General features: G+C 40.9%; 1 protein-coding gene across 12 annotated transcripts in view; it reads right to left on the bottom strand.

The window, feature by feature from the left end:
• REPS2 (RALBP1 associated Eps domain containing 2) overlaps positions 1-20,923 on the bottom strand; it is a 256,482-nt gene that overhangs the window by 82,300 nt on the left and 153,259 nt on the right. For 3 of the 12 annotated variants that reach the window (XM_002719927.6, XM_051827618.3, XM_008272393.5), the window contains exons 10-13: positions 18,312-18,381; positions 16,146-16,199; positions 10,903-10,948; positions 6,701-6,837 (exon numbers count right to left, since the gene is read on the bottom strand). In XM_002719927.6, coding sequence (XP_002719973.1) covers positions 6,701-6,837; positions 10,903-10,948; positions 16,146-16,199; positions 18,312-18,381 — 307 coding nt within the window. Of the gene's footprint in view, positions 1-6,700; positions 6,838-10,902; positions 11,023-16,145; positions 16,200-18,311; positions 18,382-20,923 lie in introns of those variants that run through there. The other 9 variants (XM_008272394.5, XM_051827619.3, XM_051827622.3 and 6 more) reach the window with 5 other exon arrangements.

Below are 20,923 nucleotides of genomic sequence, written 5' to 3'. Positions count from 1 at the left end.
AAAAAAAAAAACACTGCCCAGATTGCCAAATTGAACTCCTACATGAATGCATTGTGGACCCAAAAGTTTGTCAATAAGGCAAGAATCTCATGACTCTACTGAATGTTTAAATCCTATCATATTTTAAAAGGAAACAAGTAGCTGTCACAGGAATGATACAATAAGGAAATATTTAAGGCCAGTGTTGTCTACATGGTCAAATTCATCCTTTACAGAACTTGAAGGGTTAGTTTCATCCTAAGAACATCTCTTATTCCCAAAGGGGTTTACCTGTTTCTTGATTTATAGAAAGAAATATTAATTTGTAGAAAACTCAATACAGACTCATCTCAGTTCACCACCCAATAAACACACTCGCCTTCCAAGTTAAGATAAAGCCCATAACATCTCATCTGTACATCTCCTCACATTGGAGGCATTGAAAAGGCCTCCAAAACTACTCCTCAATGTTGGATGGGGGCACTGAAAACTAATCTGAAGATTGTACCTGAGCCTTAAAGAGTGCTATTGAATGCTTGCCATTTCACTGCTGCATTTCAGGAGGTGGGAGCAGATGGTCATCAAGATATCCCAGAAACAGAATGGTAGGCAAGTTTGAGACAGGTAAACCCAGCCAGGAAAGACAGCTCTGGTATTCTCAGGGTACCATCACTGTAGCTAGAGTGAAAAGCAAAATTTTTGTAATGGATAATATCTGTAAATGAGGCAAAATTTAAAATATACAAACAGGGGCCGGCGTTGTGACGCAGCGGGTTAATGCCCTGGCATGAGGCACCAGCATCACATATGGGTGCCAGTTCAAGACCCGGCTGCTCCACTTCCTATCTAGCTCTCTGCTAAGGCCTGGGAAAGCAGCAGAGGATGGCCCAAGTGCTTGGGTCTCTGCACCCGTGTGGGAGACCAGAAGCAGCACCTGGCTCAAATCGGCACAGCTCCGGCTGTTGCAGTCAATTAGGGAGTGAACCAGTGGATGGAAGACCTCCCAATTTCTCTCTCTCTCTCTCTCCCTCCCTCTCTCTCTCTCTCTCTGCCTCTCCTCTCTCTGTATAACTTTCAAATGAATAAATAAATCTTAAAAAATAAAATATGCAAATAGATATTCAACAAAAAAGTAGGTCTGTCACCCAGTTGTTCTTTTCTCCAGAGGTAAACATAAGTACCAGTTTCCTAAGTATACTTCCTGAGCTATCCATTAAAAAATATACATATTCCACACAATATCTTTTTCATTTAATTTATCTCAGATAGTTTTCCATGTTGTCCATGTACATTATTCGTTATAGCAGCTTCAAAAGATTCCATGGTATGGATAAGCCATAATCTCAACCATGGAATGAGTTTTTATTATCACCATGTCTAAAGCAGAGATGGAAAATTAGCTCCTGACTGGCAGACATTCCCTATGGGTGTGTCTTTTTGAGCCATCACAACTGCTCTCCTCTTTCATAGTAAAAAGAAGATATTACTGGGAAATGGCTGCCCGACCAGGGACTACGTATCCCAGCTACCTGGAATTCAGATATATACCTAGGACTAAGTCTCCTCCATTAGTTTAAGTGGAGGTCATGAAAGTTCCAGGTCTGAAGCTTCAAGAGAACAGCTTATTTCTCTTCCATACAGTCTTTGCCCAATCTGCCAGGGTGCTCAATGACTAGAACATGGCCCTTGTGGCCGACGCAGAACTAAGGATTTTTACCATTACCATGGAAACCTCGTTTGCAAATCTTAGTCATGGCTTTGGAAGAGGTGGAATAGGGTCAAGAGTGGAAGGAGGGGAGTACTCACCCTATCTAGTGGAACAGAAGAAATTTTTTATGCAAAAAAAAGCACCTTATGAAAAAAACTATTTCATTGAGGAAATGGAGGGTGAGTTCTGAAAAGGACTGGATTTATGGTATGATTTTTCTTAAAGAAATTTCAATAATAAAAGATGTTTCATGGCTATAAGTATAGAGCTATAAAATTTAAATCTCACTGAGCAAGTCTCTGGTTTGACTACTTTATCTAGGATTTTCACACTTGCATTCTCACTGACTTAAGACTTCTTGAACATTTTTGTCTCTCATACACAGCAACTGTATGGACTGTGAAGGGATGGCTCCAGGACCTGCATCAGCTATTATAAATGTGATCTCCCTGTTACACACAGTAATCCGATTATGTCACTTTGTCTCAATGAAAGCACATGCTTTAGGTATGATATCCACACTTGAAGCCTTGGAATAGTCTAGGCTCCTATAAATCACATGTTCACACTTTCTTTATAGATATCAAAGTTAAAGCCAATTGTCCTATTTTCCCAAAGTTATCTTTTTTCATTTTTTATAGATTTACATGCTAAAACATCACTTTGTTTTCCCCCCACATATCATGTTACCTATTTCCATAAATTTAAAGGCATTAACGGTACTCACTTCTAAACCATTCCCTTAGATCCTACTTGAACACTAAACCAAGAATCTATGGACTCCCTCTCCTTTGGTTCCAGTCTTTTATTCTGTTGATTGCTTCCTTCTTTTTAACAACTATCCTATCTTTCTCCTCACTTCATTTCACTCTTACTTCTATGCATCATCTGTCTATCCTGTTTCTTCTCCACACAATCACTCCATTTTAGGGCTCATGGTATCAGCAACTTAGCTTCATTCACTGTTTTTCTTCATAAAGTTCCATGTTCTAAACATGGATTTCATTTTATCTTTCCTTTTCAACTCAAGTCCATGCCTTGCTTTATCTCACAGTATCTTCTGCTCTTTGTCTTTCCTTATTCTTCTATTGTTAAAACAGGATAGCCACAGTGGAGGTTATCTTAAATGGTGAAAGTTGGCAGAAGGAGAGGATGGAGGAGCAGACTGGAGGAAGATGTACCAAGATAAGAAGGCTAAGCTTACAGAGCAAGTCATTCACAAAAGAAAGAATCCTAATGGCCAATGACGATAGGAAAAGATGCTTAGCCTCACTAGGCATCAGGGAAGCACAAATTTTTGCCTATCACACAGGTAACAATTAAAAAGATGAACATTAACCAGTGTTGGCAAGGATGTGAGGAAACACTCTTAGACAATGTTAGCAATGGGATAAACAGGTTTCTTATACCATGGTTTGGCAACATATACCTATACTTTAATGTCCACAGCCTTTGATCACACAACTCTATGTAGGATTTTGCCCAAGAAAACACTCAGATTTGGAAACAAAGATAAGGATATGAAATCATTAATAACCTCTGCTTTGTTTATAAGCTAAGAGTAAAGTGGGGTTGCAGGGAAGCCTGGCAAAGGAAGGCTTACACAGATCAGAGGTTGGGATGAGAGAGAGAAGGAAGGAGAAACCAAAAGTGAAAGAGAAGGAAAGGAAGACAGGGAAGCAGGAAGGAGCACATGAGATGGAGAGGTGTGAAGGGAACACAGAGAGAGTGAGAGAGACGCTTTTAAGAGTGAGAAAGGAGCAAGTAGGGTCAGGGGGTAGTGAGTGAGAGGAAAGTCTGGGGAAGAGAAAAAGAGAAGCAGGGAGAGAGAAAGAACTCCTCATCAGTACGGAGTCAATTACAGTATAATAATCATACAGGCATTAAAAGAATAATGTATTTCTCCATTAGGAAATAGGAAGATAGCTAACTGGAAATATGAGGACATAGAAAAGCAAGTACAGTGTGACCCCACTGGTATACAGTCATACACAACACAAATGTGGCAAGGAGCTCACTGGAGGCCTTTCAAAATTCTAACTGGGCGGACTCTTCTGCTAGGTTAGACTATGTGCTTCTAGTTTGTCAGAATTGTAATAATTAGTTCCTGGCAATATGCAAGACACTAAAACTCTACAAAATTCAGACTCTTGGACTTTCCTGCGAGAATTAACCAACATGGGAACGAAGTAGATGCAATGATACCACCTGCTTTCCAAACTGCAGAAACATACTAGCATTCATGTGCTAAATTTAAACTGCCTGTTAAAATTCCATTTGTGGGCCAGCGCCATGGCTCACTAGGCTAATCATCCGCCTTGCGGCGCCGGCACACCAGGTTCTAGTCCCGGTCGGGGTGCCGGATTCTGTCCCGGTTGCCCCTCTTCCAGTCCAGCTCTCTGCTGTGGCCAGGGAGTGCAGTGGAGGATGGCCCAAGTCCTTGGGCTCTGCACCCCATGGGAGACCAGGAGAAGCACCTGGCTCCTGCCATCGGATTAGCGCGGTGCGCCGGCCGCGGCAGCCATTGGAGGGTAAACCAACGGCAAAGGAAGACCTTTCTGTCTGTCTCTCTCTCTCTTACTGTCCACTCTGCCTGTCAAAAAAAAATTCCATTTGTGTAAATCTGTACTGAAAAGACAATGGAATTTGGCCATAAAGACAGATGTCACCCACCTAACAGTTCTTTGCCCAAGAATTGGATTTCTCTGGAACTACCATAAGAGTTCTCACCAGGGCATCTGTCAAACCAAAATGCTTTACAACTTGAAGTCATATTAACATTGGTGGCATCAAAGGAAGCTGTTTTAACTCAGGTTCTCCCTAAAGAAGCCTCTGCGACAGGGACTGAAGAACAGGTATTTTTTTTGGGGGTGGGGGTGGGGGGAGGAATGAGATAAGACAGGAAGGACGAAAGCCAAGAAAAGGTACATTAAGTTAATGGGGTACTATGACAGGTAACTGGGATTTGGTCCCTCTCTGAGTCTTCTGAGGAACTGTGCATAAAAGGGAGTCGGGAGGGGGGCTGGCGCTGTGGTTCAGTGGGTTAAAGCTCCACCTTGCAGTGCCGGCATCCCATGTGGGCACCAGTTTGAGTCCCAGCTGCTCCACTTCAGATCCAGCTCTCTGCTATGGCCTGGGAAAGCAGTAGAAGATGGTCCAAGTCCTTGGGCCCCTGCACCCTCATGGGAGACCCGGAGGAAGCTCCTGGCTTCAGATCGGTGCAACTCCGGCCATTGTGGCCATCTGGGGAGTAAACCAGTGGATGGAAGATCTCTCTCTCTCTCTCTCTCTCTTTCTCTCTCTCTGGTTCTACCTCTCTCTGTAACTTTCAAATAAATAAAATAAATCTTAAAAGGGGGGGGGGGGTCAGGGGGTTTCGTCCTCACTGGTCAAGGGTGGCCACTGGTGACATGAAATCTCTGGAACTTGCAAGCCATGAGAATATGGGCCTATTAAGGTCTCAAGGCCAAACATATTGACATTCAGACTATGTTTCGCTCACCAAAACCTTTCCACTCTATGGAGTATTGGCCCTATTTCACAGATTAGGAATCTGACATACCAAAAGATTAACCCACTTGCAGAAAATCAGTTAATAAGCAGCTGAGTTGAGCTCCAAATCCAGTGTTGCCTCTTTCACTATTGGATGCAATGTGGTAAGTGCCACAACAGGTCCATTCTGAAATACAACAGGCATCTCCATGCTCAGTCACACAGCCTAAGACACACCTACAAACTTTCACCCTCCCTCCTTGCTTGGGAAAAACATTGAAATAGTTTCCCAGATTGTTTTAATATTCTTGCACCCACAGAAAAATATTCTAGGTCATAATCCACCAGCCATGTGAAATTTTTGTAGTGTCATCACATGTGGCGACTCCCACCCTAAATACCAGTTCCTGTGAAATTGTGCCAGAATGGGGATGAAAGTATGGGGGGAAATTTAAGGCAAATTTTTGTCTGATGAACTCATGGCAGAGAATCAATTTCATAGAGAGTTCAAGATTCTAGTATATTAAAAAACAATCTATAACTTTACTGTCAGGGGAGTACTTTATTAGAACAAATAAAACATGCTGAGCTCTGCCCAGACACAGAGGTCATGCTAATGTGTGAGCAAAGGAGTTTTTTTTCTTGCTTTAGTATAAAAGAAAATAATCTGCAAATCATTAGCATATGAGGCTGGCTTGATTTAAAATGCACATAGATACAGAAAAAGTTCCATGAAATTATTGTTATTTATAGTTTGCCCACAAGAGTCAGTGGAAATCCATGTTGTTCCCAAAATAACACTTGGGACAACACTGTGTCTATCACCTGCACTGAAGCAACAGCACCTCTGCCAGCTTCTGTTCCTTGGGTTCCCTAGTAGGATACCTCCTGCCTCTCAGGAAACTAAGGAAGCAGAAAGACTCCTTTGGCCTCTCCCACCTCCAGCCCAGCTGTACAGCTGTTAACTCAAAGAACTCCCTTTCCCAGAAGCCCCAGAGCAGCTCAGGAGAGGGGGCCTTTGTCCTAGACAGTCAGTCAGCTTTACAGACCCCCCCCCCCAGCATTGAACCCTAACAGGACACAGGATCTTTATCCACAAGGATAAACTGCAGGAGAAGGCTCTGGCAAAACACTGATCACCAAGATCTATCATAGAAGAACTGTATAAGCATCTGAGGAACTGACAGACAGTGGTCTTGTTTACACATTACCATGATGCAGAGAACAAGACCCGGGCTGCACACTCAGTAGTTATGTGGAGTTGAAGCAATTTTATCGACTTGGTAGAAAATGTCATAATCCTTGATCCACAGCGAGTATGGGCAAGACTCCAGACACATGTGCTATTTATTTGTCTAGAATTGTTTTCCCACCCAAGAATGCCACAGCAATGTGAAGACATTCACAGGATGGGAAATGGCCAGGTCTGCTCTTTGGACTCACAAAGGCCTCTGTGGCAGACACACACCCACTGGCTCCAACAGGAAGGGGAAGGGCTAAAAGGGCAAAGGGGCACTTCACCTGGCACACTGGGTTGGAAGACTTTATTCAGATCCAAGGAGGAGGCTCTGGAATGAGTTTTCTGTGGCCGCGGTGGCGGGGTGGGAGGGTCCTCGCCCCTTTTCATGGCCTCTTCTATGGAAGTGCTAGAGTAAGATCTGCAGCAAAATAAGGGAAGGTCAGAAGGGAAATAGCAAAGCTTTACTCGCTGAAGTTGAGTCGAAAGGAAAAACCCCAAAGTCAAAGTAACTGCAAAGAACTGATGAGCTATAAATTCTACTATTCCCTAGATGCCACTATGCACAATAACTGTCCAAATGTAACCATGCGTTGGTGCTTTATAACCTCTTTGCACTTAATATCCCTTAGACCTAAATTGATCCCCCACCCCAAAAGCTTCATGTAAACTGAAATCGTTTCTATTACTATTGTTAATAAGAATAACATGTAAGCCCTCCAGCTTAGGTACTTCCATGTTTTAACAGAAGGGATTCATGGTATTAAGTGATAACGGAACTATTCTCCTGTTTACTTGCAAATATGACAGGCACATACAGAATTGGGACAGATAAGCTGAGGCTAAGAACTAAATATTCAAGGGAATATGCCACAGATGAAATCTAGGAAAGGAAAACACACATCAACCAGGTTGAAGGGTCCAGCTTGTCTTACCCTGAGAAACACAGGTTTAGGGAAATTTTCAAAGCCAAAGCCTCATTTAAAACTTTTTCTTCAACCTGTAACACAGCACAGCTAACTAGGCAACTTCTGAGACTGCAACTCTAATAATGACATTAAAGAAAAAGGAACTATGGGTGAAATGGTCATCTTTCCATTTGACTGTTTATTATACTCCTTGCCTATATTACCACGAAACTAGGATTTTTTGCTTAACTGTTCAACTGTTTATTTGGTGGAAAATTAAGCCCTTGACTGTAATATAAATTAAATACAAGTTATTGCAAAAACTGAGAGAGAGAGAGAGAAGCAAAGGAAGGCATGGAGAGAGGGGAAAGGGAGGGAAGGAGGAAGGGAAAATAATTCTATTTTAAGAATTGTATCTAAGAACTATTATTGAATTGTTAAAACTAAAATTAAATACATTTTTTAAAATCCTAAAAAATAAAACCATTGCTAAAAAAAAGAAAAAGGAATTAATATGTCAAAGGCCACATAACTAGCTACATAGATACAATTCAAATTCTAGTTTATTTCTAAATTGCATTTTTAAAATGTTTCCATACTGCCTATAAACAAGGGAAGAAACTGTTTGGTGTTAGCACCTGGATTATTTATTAGAGACCAACTTATTTTCTAAATTAATTCAGCTCTGTACATTAGTCTATTGATTAAGGATAGATTCAAGGACCAGTTCCCAATATGATGACCATAAATAGGATGTGTGTGCCTGTTCTATTCAGCTTTTGAGTTAACTTCACATCAAAGCAGAAAATGACTTCTTAGTCAGAGATATATCCTGGAGACATATTAACCTCAGAAAACTGTTTTCATATTTAGCTATTAGAGTAGCACTCAGGGGGCCGGCACCATGGCTCACTTGGTTAATCCTCTGCCTGCGGCGCCAGCATCCCATAGGGGCGCCAGGTTCTAGTCCCGGTTGCTCCTCTTCCAGTCCAGCTCTCTGCTGTGGCCTGGGAGGGCAGTGGAGGATGGCCCCAAGTGCTTGGGCCCCTGCACCCACATGGGAGACCAGGAAGAAGCACCTGGCTCCTGGCTTCGGATCGGTGCAGCGCGCCAGCCGTAGCGACCATTTGGGGGGTGAACCAATGTAAGGAAGACCTTTCTGTCTGTCTCTCTCTCTGCCTATAATTCTACCTGTCAAATAAAAAAAAAAAAAGAGTAGCACTCAGGAAATTGGAATCTATCAATTACTATTAAGCTTCTTCTGTTCTTCACTGAGCTATTTCTGACAAAGTGAGCTTTTATTTTCCTAAATAAATATCTCCAGGTTTTTTGTGGTCGTCACAGGTATTGCCTGCCTTGTAAGGTTGCAATCTTTAATAAAGCCATCATAATGGCATGTAACATGCTCTGGGGTGGTCTCTGTAACAAAACTGGCTAAACAGATAGAGCCCAGGCAGACAGGAACTAGCAGAGAGAAATGTTCTAATACTTTCAATTAGAATCAAAGGGAATTGATATGAAAGGACAATGTTTTTCAATGGGCACTCTTAAAGAAGAAATTAGAGACAGAAATGAAAAGAACTTTCTATGCTACGTACAGGTTTAGTGGCATCTTTTACTTAAGAAAGAAAGAATGGTGGTGGCCACTGTGGCACAGCAGCTAAGTTGCTGCTTGGGACACACACGTCCCATATCAGAGTGCTGGTTCAAGTCCCAGCTATAGCACACACAATCCAGCTTCCTGAGAATGGAGTTTGGGAAGTAGCAGATGATGGTTCAAGTATCTGGGCCCCTGCCACTCATGTGGGAGACCCAGATGGAATTCTGGGCTCCTGACTTCGGCCTGGCGGAGTCCTAGCTGTTGTTGCCATTTGGGGAGTGAACCAGCCGATGGGAGATCGATCAATCTCAATCTCTCTCTCTCTCTCTCTCTCTCTCTCTCTCTGCCTTTTGTATAGATGAAAATAAAAAAGCAAAAAGGAAAGAATAATGTGTGTAAATAATGTATACACACATATAGTTAAGAACACTGTTCCATACCACATACCTCATTTCCATTTTCTTTACATATAACCTATGCTTATATTTTCATATGGAAAATTACTGAATATCAAAAATAAGTGAGACTGTATAACCATGACTGTAAACAATTAAAACATAATTGTAGGAAATTGATAAATGATGAATATAGTAGTGTTAAAATAGTGATTTTTCTTTTTTTTCTTACATTTCTATAAACTTAATTATTTTTCAAACAAAGGACAAAACAATTTGATTCTCTTGGCCTCAGTAAAGACCCCACTGGATGTAGTGAAAATAAAATCATTCAAATTACACCAGGAGACCGATTACTAAAAGATTAACATATAAAATTTAGTTGGACATGTTAATAATAGAATTTGTATCTATGAAATTTTTCAATTATAGTCTCTCCGGAAGAGAAGCTAAAACTGCAAAGCTCAATGTATGGTTACCATTAGTACACATAAGCATATTTATGCAATTCAAATGTTTTTTCTACTATGAAAGCGGATATACATTACTATCCCCACACTCCAAAGCTAGTATAGACTAATTTGCAAAAGAATCATTCTTTCCAAAAAAGGTGATTAATATGGTGACCAAAGAGAGTGACTATACATTTTCTTCCTACCAAATTGAATTATTATATTGTTTTTAAAAATAATATATATGTTTGTATCTTCTATAAACAAGGAGACAAAACTCCAATTTGCAAAACACAGACTTTTAAAAATAAAACTAAGGGTTAATTCTATGGTTTACAAAATATGAGACTTCCTTACATGTTGGTATTTTAAGCACATAAAATATAATCAGACTTAAATTCACTTATTCAGGAACATATCTAGTAGCTGAAAGGGGAGAAAAGTCACTAGGAGCCAAAGTAAAACCTAAAACCACACACATGTCCTGCAATTCTACTGCTGAAAAGTGACTCCCGTACGGCTTACCCTCCTTGATGCTGAACCCTATCAGTGTCTCTGTATTTCTCCTCGACCCCTGTCTCCAGAGTCTGGCATCAACTACGCCTCTGCCTTATTGGCTCCCCCTCTTCCACCAGCCTCTGACTACTTAAAAAGTGTAAAGATGAGAAGAGGTATTAAGACAGGCCCAAACACATGATAAGTACTACTTACCGGAAGCGTCAAGCCTCCTTGACATCATCATAAGCATTTTCTTTCCCTACTCTAGATTTTATTCCCCAGACCTGTTACTTTCTGATGTTAATATCCTGACAGAAGATTTCAATGTTAGTTACATTTGAACTCTATTTCCCTCTTTCCAAGCCACTTTCCCCCAGGCCATCTCACACAATTCCCTTCCTGCAGGAAGCCACAGGGAATGGGCTGCCATTGTCTAGTACTAATGGCCACAGAGGCTGGCCAGCACCACTGCAGATTTCAAACAACCCATGCACAACGAGTACAATGACCCACATCCTAAACTTCAAATCACAAGGGATAGGAGATGGTGGGTTGGGTTTTGGTTTAGGGTGTTTATTTCTAGGCAGGAATAAGGCACAAAGGGTATTGAAGCAGAAATTAAATAAACACTACCTGGATCTTGGTCTTGCTTTGAGACTGTTGGAATCCTTAGGAGTTGCTGAAACAAAGATTATTTGTTGTTTGCTTGGGTTTCATGTCTGCAGTTTAACAGGTTTATATGCTGCACCTGGGCTAGTACAGAACACATCAACAGGTAAATGCGAAGTACAAATGTCCATGTGGAAAATTTGCCGGCTTCCACATTTTCACAATTTCCTAATTTCATTTCTAAGCTAAAGGCATAATTTTTTAAAAAAGGAAGAAGAAGAAAGAAAAAAAAAACAACATATTTTTCCTTTTGTCAAACACTATCTCAGAAGCCATTCTCAAATCTAAGTTGATTAATGGAGACATTCCAGTATAAGAAGACAACCCTTTGGAAAGGTTGTCCTTTTAGGGTTCACACTTGAGGGTTTCCTGGTCTATCAATATAGAAAATACTGTGTTCCACTTTTCTGTTACCAAGTCAGTCCAAGAGTGCTATAGAATGAAATCATTAAAATATTTTGTTGGGGTCAGTGTTGAGGCACAGCAGGTTGGATCACTGCTTGAAACACTGGCATCCCATGCCGGAGTGCCAGTTTGAGTCCCAGCTGTTCCACTTTTGATTCAGCTCCATGCTAATACCCCTGGGAAGCCTGAGTCCCTGGGTCCCGGACCACATGTTGGGGACCCAGAGGGAGTTCCTAGCTCCTGATTTTGGCATGGCCCAGCCCCAGCCACTGTAGCCATTCAGGAAGTGAACCAGCAGATAAAAGAATGTGTGTGTGTGTGTGTGTGTGCACGCGCGCGCACGTGCGTTTCCCTCTCTGTTGCTCTGCCTTTCGACTAAATAAGTCATTTTAAAAAGTAAAATATTTGGGGGCTGGCATTCCAGTACAGTGGGTTAAGCCACCACCTGCAGCACCAGCATCCCATACGGGTGCCAATTCAAGTCCTGGCTGCTCCACTTCTGATCCAGCTCCCTACTAATGTGCCTGGAAGGCAGTAGAGGATGGCCCAAGTATTTGGACCCCTGCCACCCATGTGGGAGATCCAGATGGAGTTCCAGGCTTCTAGCTTCAACCTGGCCCATCCCTGGCTGTTGCAGCCGTTTAGGGAGTGAACCAGAGTGGAAGATGTAGCAGACTGATTTCTCTCTCTATCTTTATCTCCCCCCCACCATTTCTCATCTCTTTAATTCTGCCTTTCAAATAAATAAATACATCTTCTTTTACAAGTAAAATATTTTGTCAACCATATGACTTTTCCTCATCAAATCTAAATCATAAACTAAGTTGCTCACTACCAAAACCTACAGAGCCAACTTTCACGTTGCAAGTTGGGAACGGTAATGAGAAACATTAAGAGGACATCAATCCTCTTTTTATGTTTTCAATCCTCTTTGGAAGACAACTTTAGAAACCAAGAGCCATGCTAAAGTTTTACAAACATTGCAAATTTTTTCATCATAAAAATTCATATTAAAAGTGCTACTACTGAGGAACAAGGAGAAATTTATCTGCTTTTACAAACTCTTTCAAAAAGAAAATGTCTTCTGCACTACCCCATGCTCTTCTACATTGCTCCAAAGATAAAAACCTCCTTGCTGTGAAGCAGCCTGGACTGCTGGTGATCATTAAAGTTGTTGGGTTAGATAAGCAGGGCAGAAAGGAGAGCTGCAAATTCTCAGGAAAAGGCACAAGGCCAACTACCAATATATTCCCCTTAGACAAGGTCAGTTGCAGAAGAGATGGATTTCCTTCAACCAAAGCATTTTGACTTGTGAGAACATAAGTATCATTCAGTTCAATCAACTGGAACACTGCCACAGCCCTGGGAAGCATGAAAAGTCAACAGTCTAAGTCCCCTCTCACCCAATATTGTACACCCTACACCTGGATCTAGATAGAAAAATACCTCCCTCCGTATCTTCTACAAACCCCACACAACAAAGAAAGGAAGCCTTTGTGGGGCCTCTCTCCTAGCCAAGGAGTTAGCTGGCCAAACTCACCAGAGAGCTGTCCTCTGAGCAGGCTGCCTGCTGCTGACTTTATGTCCTTCTTCTCCTTTGGTACACACTGCTTTCAAGAAACACACAGGCAGGAGAGGTCCCGACTATGTTAAAATATTGTTCCCCAAAGCAGCAGACAATGGTGACCGTTAATTCCTTTGTCAACTGCCATTATCTTTGCTATTTTTGCTGGTGTATGGATGGGTGTGGAAGGGTGGGTGAGCTGTGCTGGTGAGAGATAGGCAGGCAGGCAGACAGATGGGGTAATGGTGTGGATGAGGAATGGAGAATCATGACCAGAGACCAGGTCAGGAGTCCTGAGGCCTACATGCTCCTTCTGGCTATGATGCTTTACCTCCCTGAACCTGTTTCCTCATCTGCAGAAAGACAATAAAAATGCTGCCCCTTTCTCACAGGGACAGATAAGAAGGTGAAGGTACTTTGAAAACTCAACTGATTTTAGCACTGCAAAATATCCCTAGTACTGAATGCATATACAAATAAAGGCTCAAAATTTTTCAAGCTTGGAATTCTGGTTTCTAAATTTAGTTTCTTCTAGGACAGCAAAGAAAATACTGGTGGGAGCAGGTAATAGAAGGAAAGAATTGCTCTACTCCAGTAAGACCACAGGGTGACAACTGGCAATGGAGCAGCCACTAGAACCACAATAGTTGTCCAAACAGTACATTGCAAAAACAAACTGACCTAGAATACCCTCAGCACACCTCAGAAACATCAAGATAAAGATCTCTATTACACAATGTGCTCTGTTGCATAGGTTGGGATGGCATACTGGTCAAGAAATCTCTTAGATTCCACTAATGCATACACCAACAATTAAAAGGCTAAGGTGTTTGGGAAAAATATTTAACAAGGAGTGTCCCCATTCCCTGGTAACACAGTACCACCTCATCTATCACCCACCACTTCATCATCATCATCATCATCATCATCACTACCACTAAATGTGGAAGAGCTGAAGAGAGAGATGCTACTTCTTCTGCTTACAAAAGTAGATCACAAGCAGCAGACAATACTGTTATAGTTAACTCTTCCACAGTCTCCAAGCCCCTGAAAGTCACACTCAGCTGCGGTTGGGTCTGAATATCTGCCCAAATCACAAGGGCACGCTATGTGGTGAATTCAGGCAGAAGTTAGCTGGAGAGAGGGAAGAAGAATGACAACTTCCTAGAATGTTCCAGGAATGTCACCTTTCCAGAAAATGGGAACAGGATTTAAGACCAAGCCTAAAGAATAATTCGAAAAGGCAGCAATTGAATTTATATTAACTGTCCATGTGGCATGAACAGACATCCAGAATTATACATCACCACCTAAAAACTCCAGTGTGTCATATAAGGAATCCAAACATTTCCCAGGAAAGGGTATTAAATATTTGTATGGTTGAGATTATGGATTCCCTCATATCAAGAAAGGGGCAGCAGTAGGAAGAATGAATTAGAAAACACATAACATGCTCCAGAAACAATGTGAGAACAATTCAGATATACTTTACACACTGAGGCACACCTGTTATATTTTGTCCTATTCAATAAAGGCATGTTAAAAATGAGATCCTTGGGGACGGTGCTGTGGCACAGCAGGTTAAAGCCCTGGACTGAAGCACCAGCATCCCATATAGGTGCCAGTTCTAGTCCCGGCTACTCCTCTTCCGATCTAGCTCTCTGCTATGGCCTAGCAAAGCAGTAGAAGATGGCCCAAATCTCTGGGCCCCTGCACCTGCATTGGAGATCTGGAAGAAGATCCTGGCTCCTGGCTTCAGATTTGCATAGCTACAGTCATTGCAGCCATCTGGGGACTGAACCAGCAGATGGAAGACCTCTCTCTCAGTCTCTACCTCTCTCTGTCTTTCAAATAAATAAAATCTTTTTAAAAAATGAGATCCAAATCTCAGGCCCCAGAGAACACTTGATATCATCAAAAAATATTACGAGTTGGGATCCTCAAAGGCTATTGGAAAATCACCAATTGAACACTCCAAATTTAAATAGCTTATACTAATTATCATGACATGAAGTGTCAACAATTGGAATCCATCTACTTTATCTCAAGACATCCAAGTTGGAAAAAACTGACCTCAAGAGTTTTCCTTACACAGAACATTTCCTCTATGATGAATGAATCCTAATCATTTTGAAAAGTCAAATTATATTGAGACTTTTCACAACTTTTGGAGTAATGAATCTATAGCCTTAATTTCTATTATGTAGCATCTTCTAAAGTCAGTAGTTCTTGAAATAGGCTGTGTACAAGAATCACTTGCCTAAAAATACAAATTCTTAGGCTCCATCCATGAAATTAATCATATAATCCCATTCATATTCTCCCTTTGTATCTTGTTCCCTCTCTCTCTCCCTCCCTCCCTCCCTCTCCCTGTCTCTCTCCCATTCCCAATCCCTCTCCTTCCCACAAGCCCTCTTCCAATCCCTCTCTTTTTTAAACCCTGAGTGACTTTGGTGTCTGGGAAATATTGTCTCATAAAATAAGCCTCAATGTTATATTGATGCATCTTTTTTATAAATGATAGCTAATCACAACAAACATGGTTTACTTATGAAATATGCAAAAGAGATAACAGTAAAAGACAAATAAGCAATTTCTTCATGTCCTCATAATCAGAGCTCCAAATAGTAAGGCCTTCCACGGCTACTCTGTTTTGAACTAGGTTTATCTTGGTTCAGCAATGTCTCCATTAAGAAAGCACTGAGGACACAGACCTAGACGTTCTCCACTGTTCCACAGATACAGTTCTGACATTCCCAGAAACTGGACAAACACAACTTTTATTTTTCTCCTTGGAATCTATTCCATGTACAAGCACATATACTTGCCTTCCTGGGAGCAAAATACAGCAAACGTATTTGAGATTTTTGTTTTGGAAATGGGGCACAACTCTAAGCCTCCAGTTGATCTTGCTCGACAAAGAAACCATCATATCTTATTGAAATCATCTCAGCTCCAAGCCTTCTCAACGTTACACTTAGTTACAAGATCCTAAATTCAAACTGAGTGATCCTTTTGGTAATACTCAAGCTCAGAACTGAAAAAGAAATCTCCATCTTCTCATACCCAAAAAGAGGGAAATGATCAAAAGCCAAAAGGTTCCCTTATAACAAAACACAAGACAAATATTTAGAGAAAATCAGACACACTAACACAAACTCAGAAATTTTGTGAAATTCTCATTTTGTTCAACTAGAAAGAATTATACAGAAAGTATATTAAAATGGTTTTCTCCTACCTGGATCCTCAGAAACATCTTTTGGTAAGGCTTCATTGACAGTACTTTTCAAAGCTAGTGATGTTTTGTTTCATTTTTGGGGAATAAGAAAGAGAAAAGAAAACCCATAAAATTTCATTTCTGAGGCATATTACACTAAAACAAAGAACCCCTTACTTATATCACTTATAAAAACAGGTCTTACAAACCTCTAGAAGCTGCTATAGCATTCACTGAAGCAATACAGCCTTCCCATAGCACAGAAATAGCTTCTCCTAAAGACAGCTTTAAAGATGAAGGACTATTTTTTAACTTTCTAGAGAGAGTGCCTCTATTTGCCAAGAAGAGCATTACCAGGAAGTATGTGGAATTTCCTCCTCTTCCATTCCTGACACTCAGATCAATGTTATGCGACTCTCTCAGGCTTCAACATATTTAGAACTGGCAGAACTATTCCACTGTGCAGGCAACACTAAGATCTACCAGTTAGGAGAGTGATCAGGGTAAATGCCTTTGCAGATAATGTCCAGTTCCACCTGCCTCTCCTAAGCTAGTATTTAAATACAGAGCATGCAATTATTCTTTCTTAATGGAAAACTTACTCTTCATATTTAAGCCCCATACAAAGCTGAATCAACGGCAGGTCTCAACAATAAAGCCTGAAATAGCTTCACTGACTTTTAGTCCCTTCAGATAAGCCTCTCTCTCACAGGTAGTAAATCAATATCAGATAACAGATAAATACTGGCTTGAGACTTCGAAAATATTGGTTCTTCTCCTAGTTATTTTTCTTACCAACTAAGCAAATGATGCACACTGCCTGAACTTCAGTTTATTCAGCTTTAAATACTGCATGATAAAACATACCAATCTCCATTCATTTTTTGAGGACTGAATAAGACGGTGCATAAGGACACACCTAGTAGATGACAAAGCCTTACCAAAGTATATGGGATGGGGGCAGAGGACCCCTCTTATACTTCTAGATATTGGCAGTTCTAGATATTGGCTGTGCTGCACTGCTTGTCAGCTGCACAGTAAAATAAACATATTATAGCTGGCTCCATGTCATATTTGCACACCCACAAAGTCACTGAGAAACAGATAAATCCAAGAAGCTCTTTCCACAAGAGAATTTCTTTGTGGATTAGACCTGTATAGAAATGTACACTGGGGCCAGCGCCATGGCGGACTTCGTTAATCCTCCACCTGCGGCACCAGCATCCCATATGGGCACCGGGTTCTAGTCCCGGTTGCTCCTCTTCCAGTCCAGCCCTCTGCTGTGGCCCGGGAGGGCAGTGGAGAATGGCCCAAGTGCTTGGGCCCTGCACCCGCATGGGAGACTGGGAGGAAGCACCTGGCTCCTGGCTTTGGATTGGCTCAGAGTGCCGTCCGTAGCGGCCATTTTGGGGGTGAACCAATGTAAGGAAGACCTTTCTCTCTGTCTCTCTCTCAAACTGTCTAATTCTACCTGTCAAATAAAAAAAAAAAAAGAAAAGAAAAAGAAATGTACACTGATGTTCTGGGATCACATTTGCCAATACAAGATGTTAAGCTCTCAATTATTTCAGCCTGTAGTCATTTGCTAATTTGTATGACCAGATTCCAAAAAAGGTATCAGAGTGGGGCCGGCACCATGGTATAATAGGTTAAGCCTCAGTTGCAGCGCCAGCATCCCATATGGGTGTTAGTTTGGGCTGTTCCACTTCCGATCCAGCTCCCTACTAATGGCCTAGGAAAGCAATGAAAGATGCCTAAGTGTTGGGCCCCTGCACCCACGTGGGAGACCCAGAAGAAGTTTCTGGCTCCTGGCTTCAGATCAGCCCAGCTCCAGCCATTGTGGCCATTTGGCGAATGAACCAGTAGATGGAAGACCTCTCTATCTCTCCCTCTTTCCATCTGTAACTCTGTCTCTCTAATAAATAAATAAATTTTAAAAAAAAAGGTATCAGAAAGGCCTGAGTGTCAGCAGTGACTAAGGGGCCAATGAGCTGAAAGGCTCTGGACACTGAAGTTCTTGGTACCAGCTTAGGAACTATAGTTTTATGACAACAATATGAACTACATAATCTGGCCAAACATGTGGAAAACTGTCCTCACATGCTCTAGAAGCTGTCATTCCAAGACAAGTGGATAAGAAAGCAGAGGAACAATGTTCTTAAAGGAATAAATTTATTCTTTTCATACCTTGTTTGTCATCACTGGTCACATCTTGGGTAGGGACAGGAAAGTCAGCTGTGTCTTTAACAGACGTCTTCTTGGAAAAGAAGAGTAAATGAATTATACAGGTTGGAATGGAAATTAAGTGACATGCATATAAGATAAAAATGTTTGAAAAGCTGTATTTCTTGTAAACATTTCTGTCTTGGTTAAATCCTAACAGTTAGCATTTAACACTATCTTATTTTTTAAGTAGGTAACAAGATATAAATCAATATGTATTGAAATTGTTACATACACAGAGGAGAAAATGGTGATGCCAATCAAGTCATATATAGAGAAAATACATTAAATCTGAATCTTAATTGAGATTTAGTCAGATATTTCCATAGCATTTATCCTTCCAGCTAAGGACAAACTTGTCCTTTAGGTGCTTTCTTACAATAAGACAGAATTTCTGACAAGTGGCTCTATAATGTGGCTGTTTCCCAGGATCTGCCATACAGAGGGTGTGAAATCCTGATTAAAATAGGCTTCTTGTGGATCAGAATTTTCTCCTATCTTACAAATGTAGAAGTTCTCACTTATACTAACTAGATAAATACCCAAATAGATCAAGTATGAATTTATCTAAAATTATTTGATGTCTACTTCTCATAAATTGATTTCTTATAAATTCTAAAATACATGCATTCTTGTTATGGTTAATAATAATGAATAGTATACTTCAAAAATTGTTTTAAAAAACAAAAGTGGATTTTAACTGTTCTTACCACCAATAAAGAAAAACCATATAACTATATAAGGTTATATGTGATTGCGATAACCATTCCACAATGTATATATCTCAAAACATTGTAAATATATATAATTCTGACAATTATACCCCAATAAATCTATAAAAATATGTATTCTGCCGGCGCCGTGGCTCACTAGGCTAATCCTCCGCCTTGCAGCACCGGCACACCGGGTTCTAGTCCCAGTCGGGGCGCCAGATTCTGTCCCGGTTGCCCCTCTTCCAGACCAGCTCTCTGCTGTGGCCAGGGAGTGCAGTGGAGGATGGCCCAAGTGCTTGGGCCCTGCACCCCATGGGAGACCAGGAGAAGTACCTGGCTCCTGCCATTGGATCAGTGCGGTGCGCCGGCCGCAGCTCGCCGGCTGCGGCGGCCATTGGAGGGTGAACCAATGGCAAAGGAAGACCTTTCTCTCTGTCTCTCTCTCTCACTGTCCACTCTGCCTGTCAAAAAAAAATGTATTCTATCAAACCAAAATTGACAAATGAGATTACATCAAGCTAAGAAGCTGCTGTACTGCAAAAGAAATACTCGGCAAAGTGAAAATGCAGCTGACAGAATGGGAGAAAATATTTTCAAACTATGCAACTGATAAAGGATTAATATCCAGAATCTACAAAGAACCTAAAAAAATCAACAACAACAAAACAAACAACCCAGTGAAGAAATGGGCAAAGGATTGAAGAGGCATTTTTCAAGAAAGGAAATTCAAATGGCCAATAGACACATGAAAAAATGCTCAAGATCACTATCCATTAGGTAAATGCAAATAAAAACCACATGAGGTTTCATGTCACCCCAGTTAGATTGGCTCTCATAGACACTGTGGCAAAAAATGACCTAAATGAAAGATCTCTGTGAGTGAGATCACCAGAGGAAAGAACGGGCCATCAAAGAAGGAGGTACCTTTCTCTGAAGGGAGGAGAGAACTTCCACTTTGACCATGTCTTTGTCTAAATAAAGTCAGAGTTTGTGAACTCAAGAGGCTTCCATAGCTTTGGCAGCTCATGACAACAGCCTCAGGTGATTACTGATGTCATAAATAAGAGTGTCAACTGTTAAATCAACAACAGGAGTCACTGTGCACCTACTCACCATGTAGAACCTCTGTCCTTAAAGTGTTGTACCACGAAAATTAACAGTAAAACTAGTCTTAGAACAGTACTTTATACTTTGTGTATCTGTGTGGGTGCAAACTTTTGAAATCTTTACTTAGCATAGAGTTTATCTTCTGTATATAATGATAATTAAAAATCAATCTTAACGAAGAATGGGAAGAGAGAGAGAGTAGGAGATGGGATGGTTTGTGGGTGGGAGGGTGGTTATGGAGGGAAGAACCGTTATAATCCAAAAGTTGTACTTTCAAACTTATTAAATAAAAGTTTTATATAAAAAAAAAGAATGGCTCTCATACAGAAATCGACCTACAACCAATGCTGGCTAGGCTGTGGAGGGAAAGGTATCCTATACTACTGTTGGTGGGAATGCAAACTGGTATAGCCACTGTAGAAGAAAATATGGAGATACCTCAGAAATCTGAATATAGACCTACCATATGATCTAGCCATCCCACTCTTGGGAATTTATCCAAATGAAAAGAAATCAGCATATGAAAGAGTGATCTGTACCCCATGTATATTGCAGCTCAATTCACAATAGCTAAGATATGGAATCAATGCAGATGTCCACCAATGGATGACCAGATAAGGAAATTATAGTACATATACACTGTAGAATACTACTCAGTGGTAAAAAAAAAAAAAAGAAATCCTGTCGTTTGCAACAAAATGTATACAACTGGAAGCCATTATACTTAGTAAAATAAGCCAGTCCCCAAAAGACAAA

The sequence above is a fragment of the Oryctolagus cuniculus genome, chromosome X, assembly GCF_051225735.1.
Source record: "Oryctolagus cuniculus isolate XC-2025 breed Fujian yellow rabbit chromosome X, ASM5122573v1, whole genome shotgun sequence".
Lineage (NCBI taxonomy): Eukaryota > Metazoa > Chordata > Mammalia > Lagomorpha > Leporidae > Oryctolagus > Oryctolagus cuniculus.
This window is presented reverse-complemented; position numbering and strand designations above follow the sequence as displayed.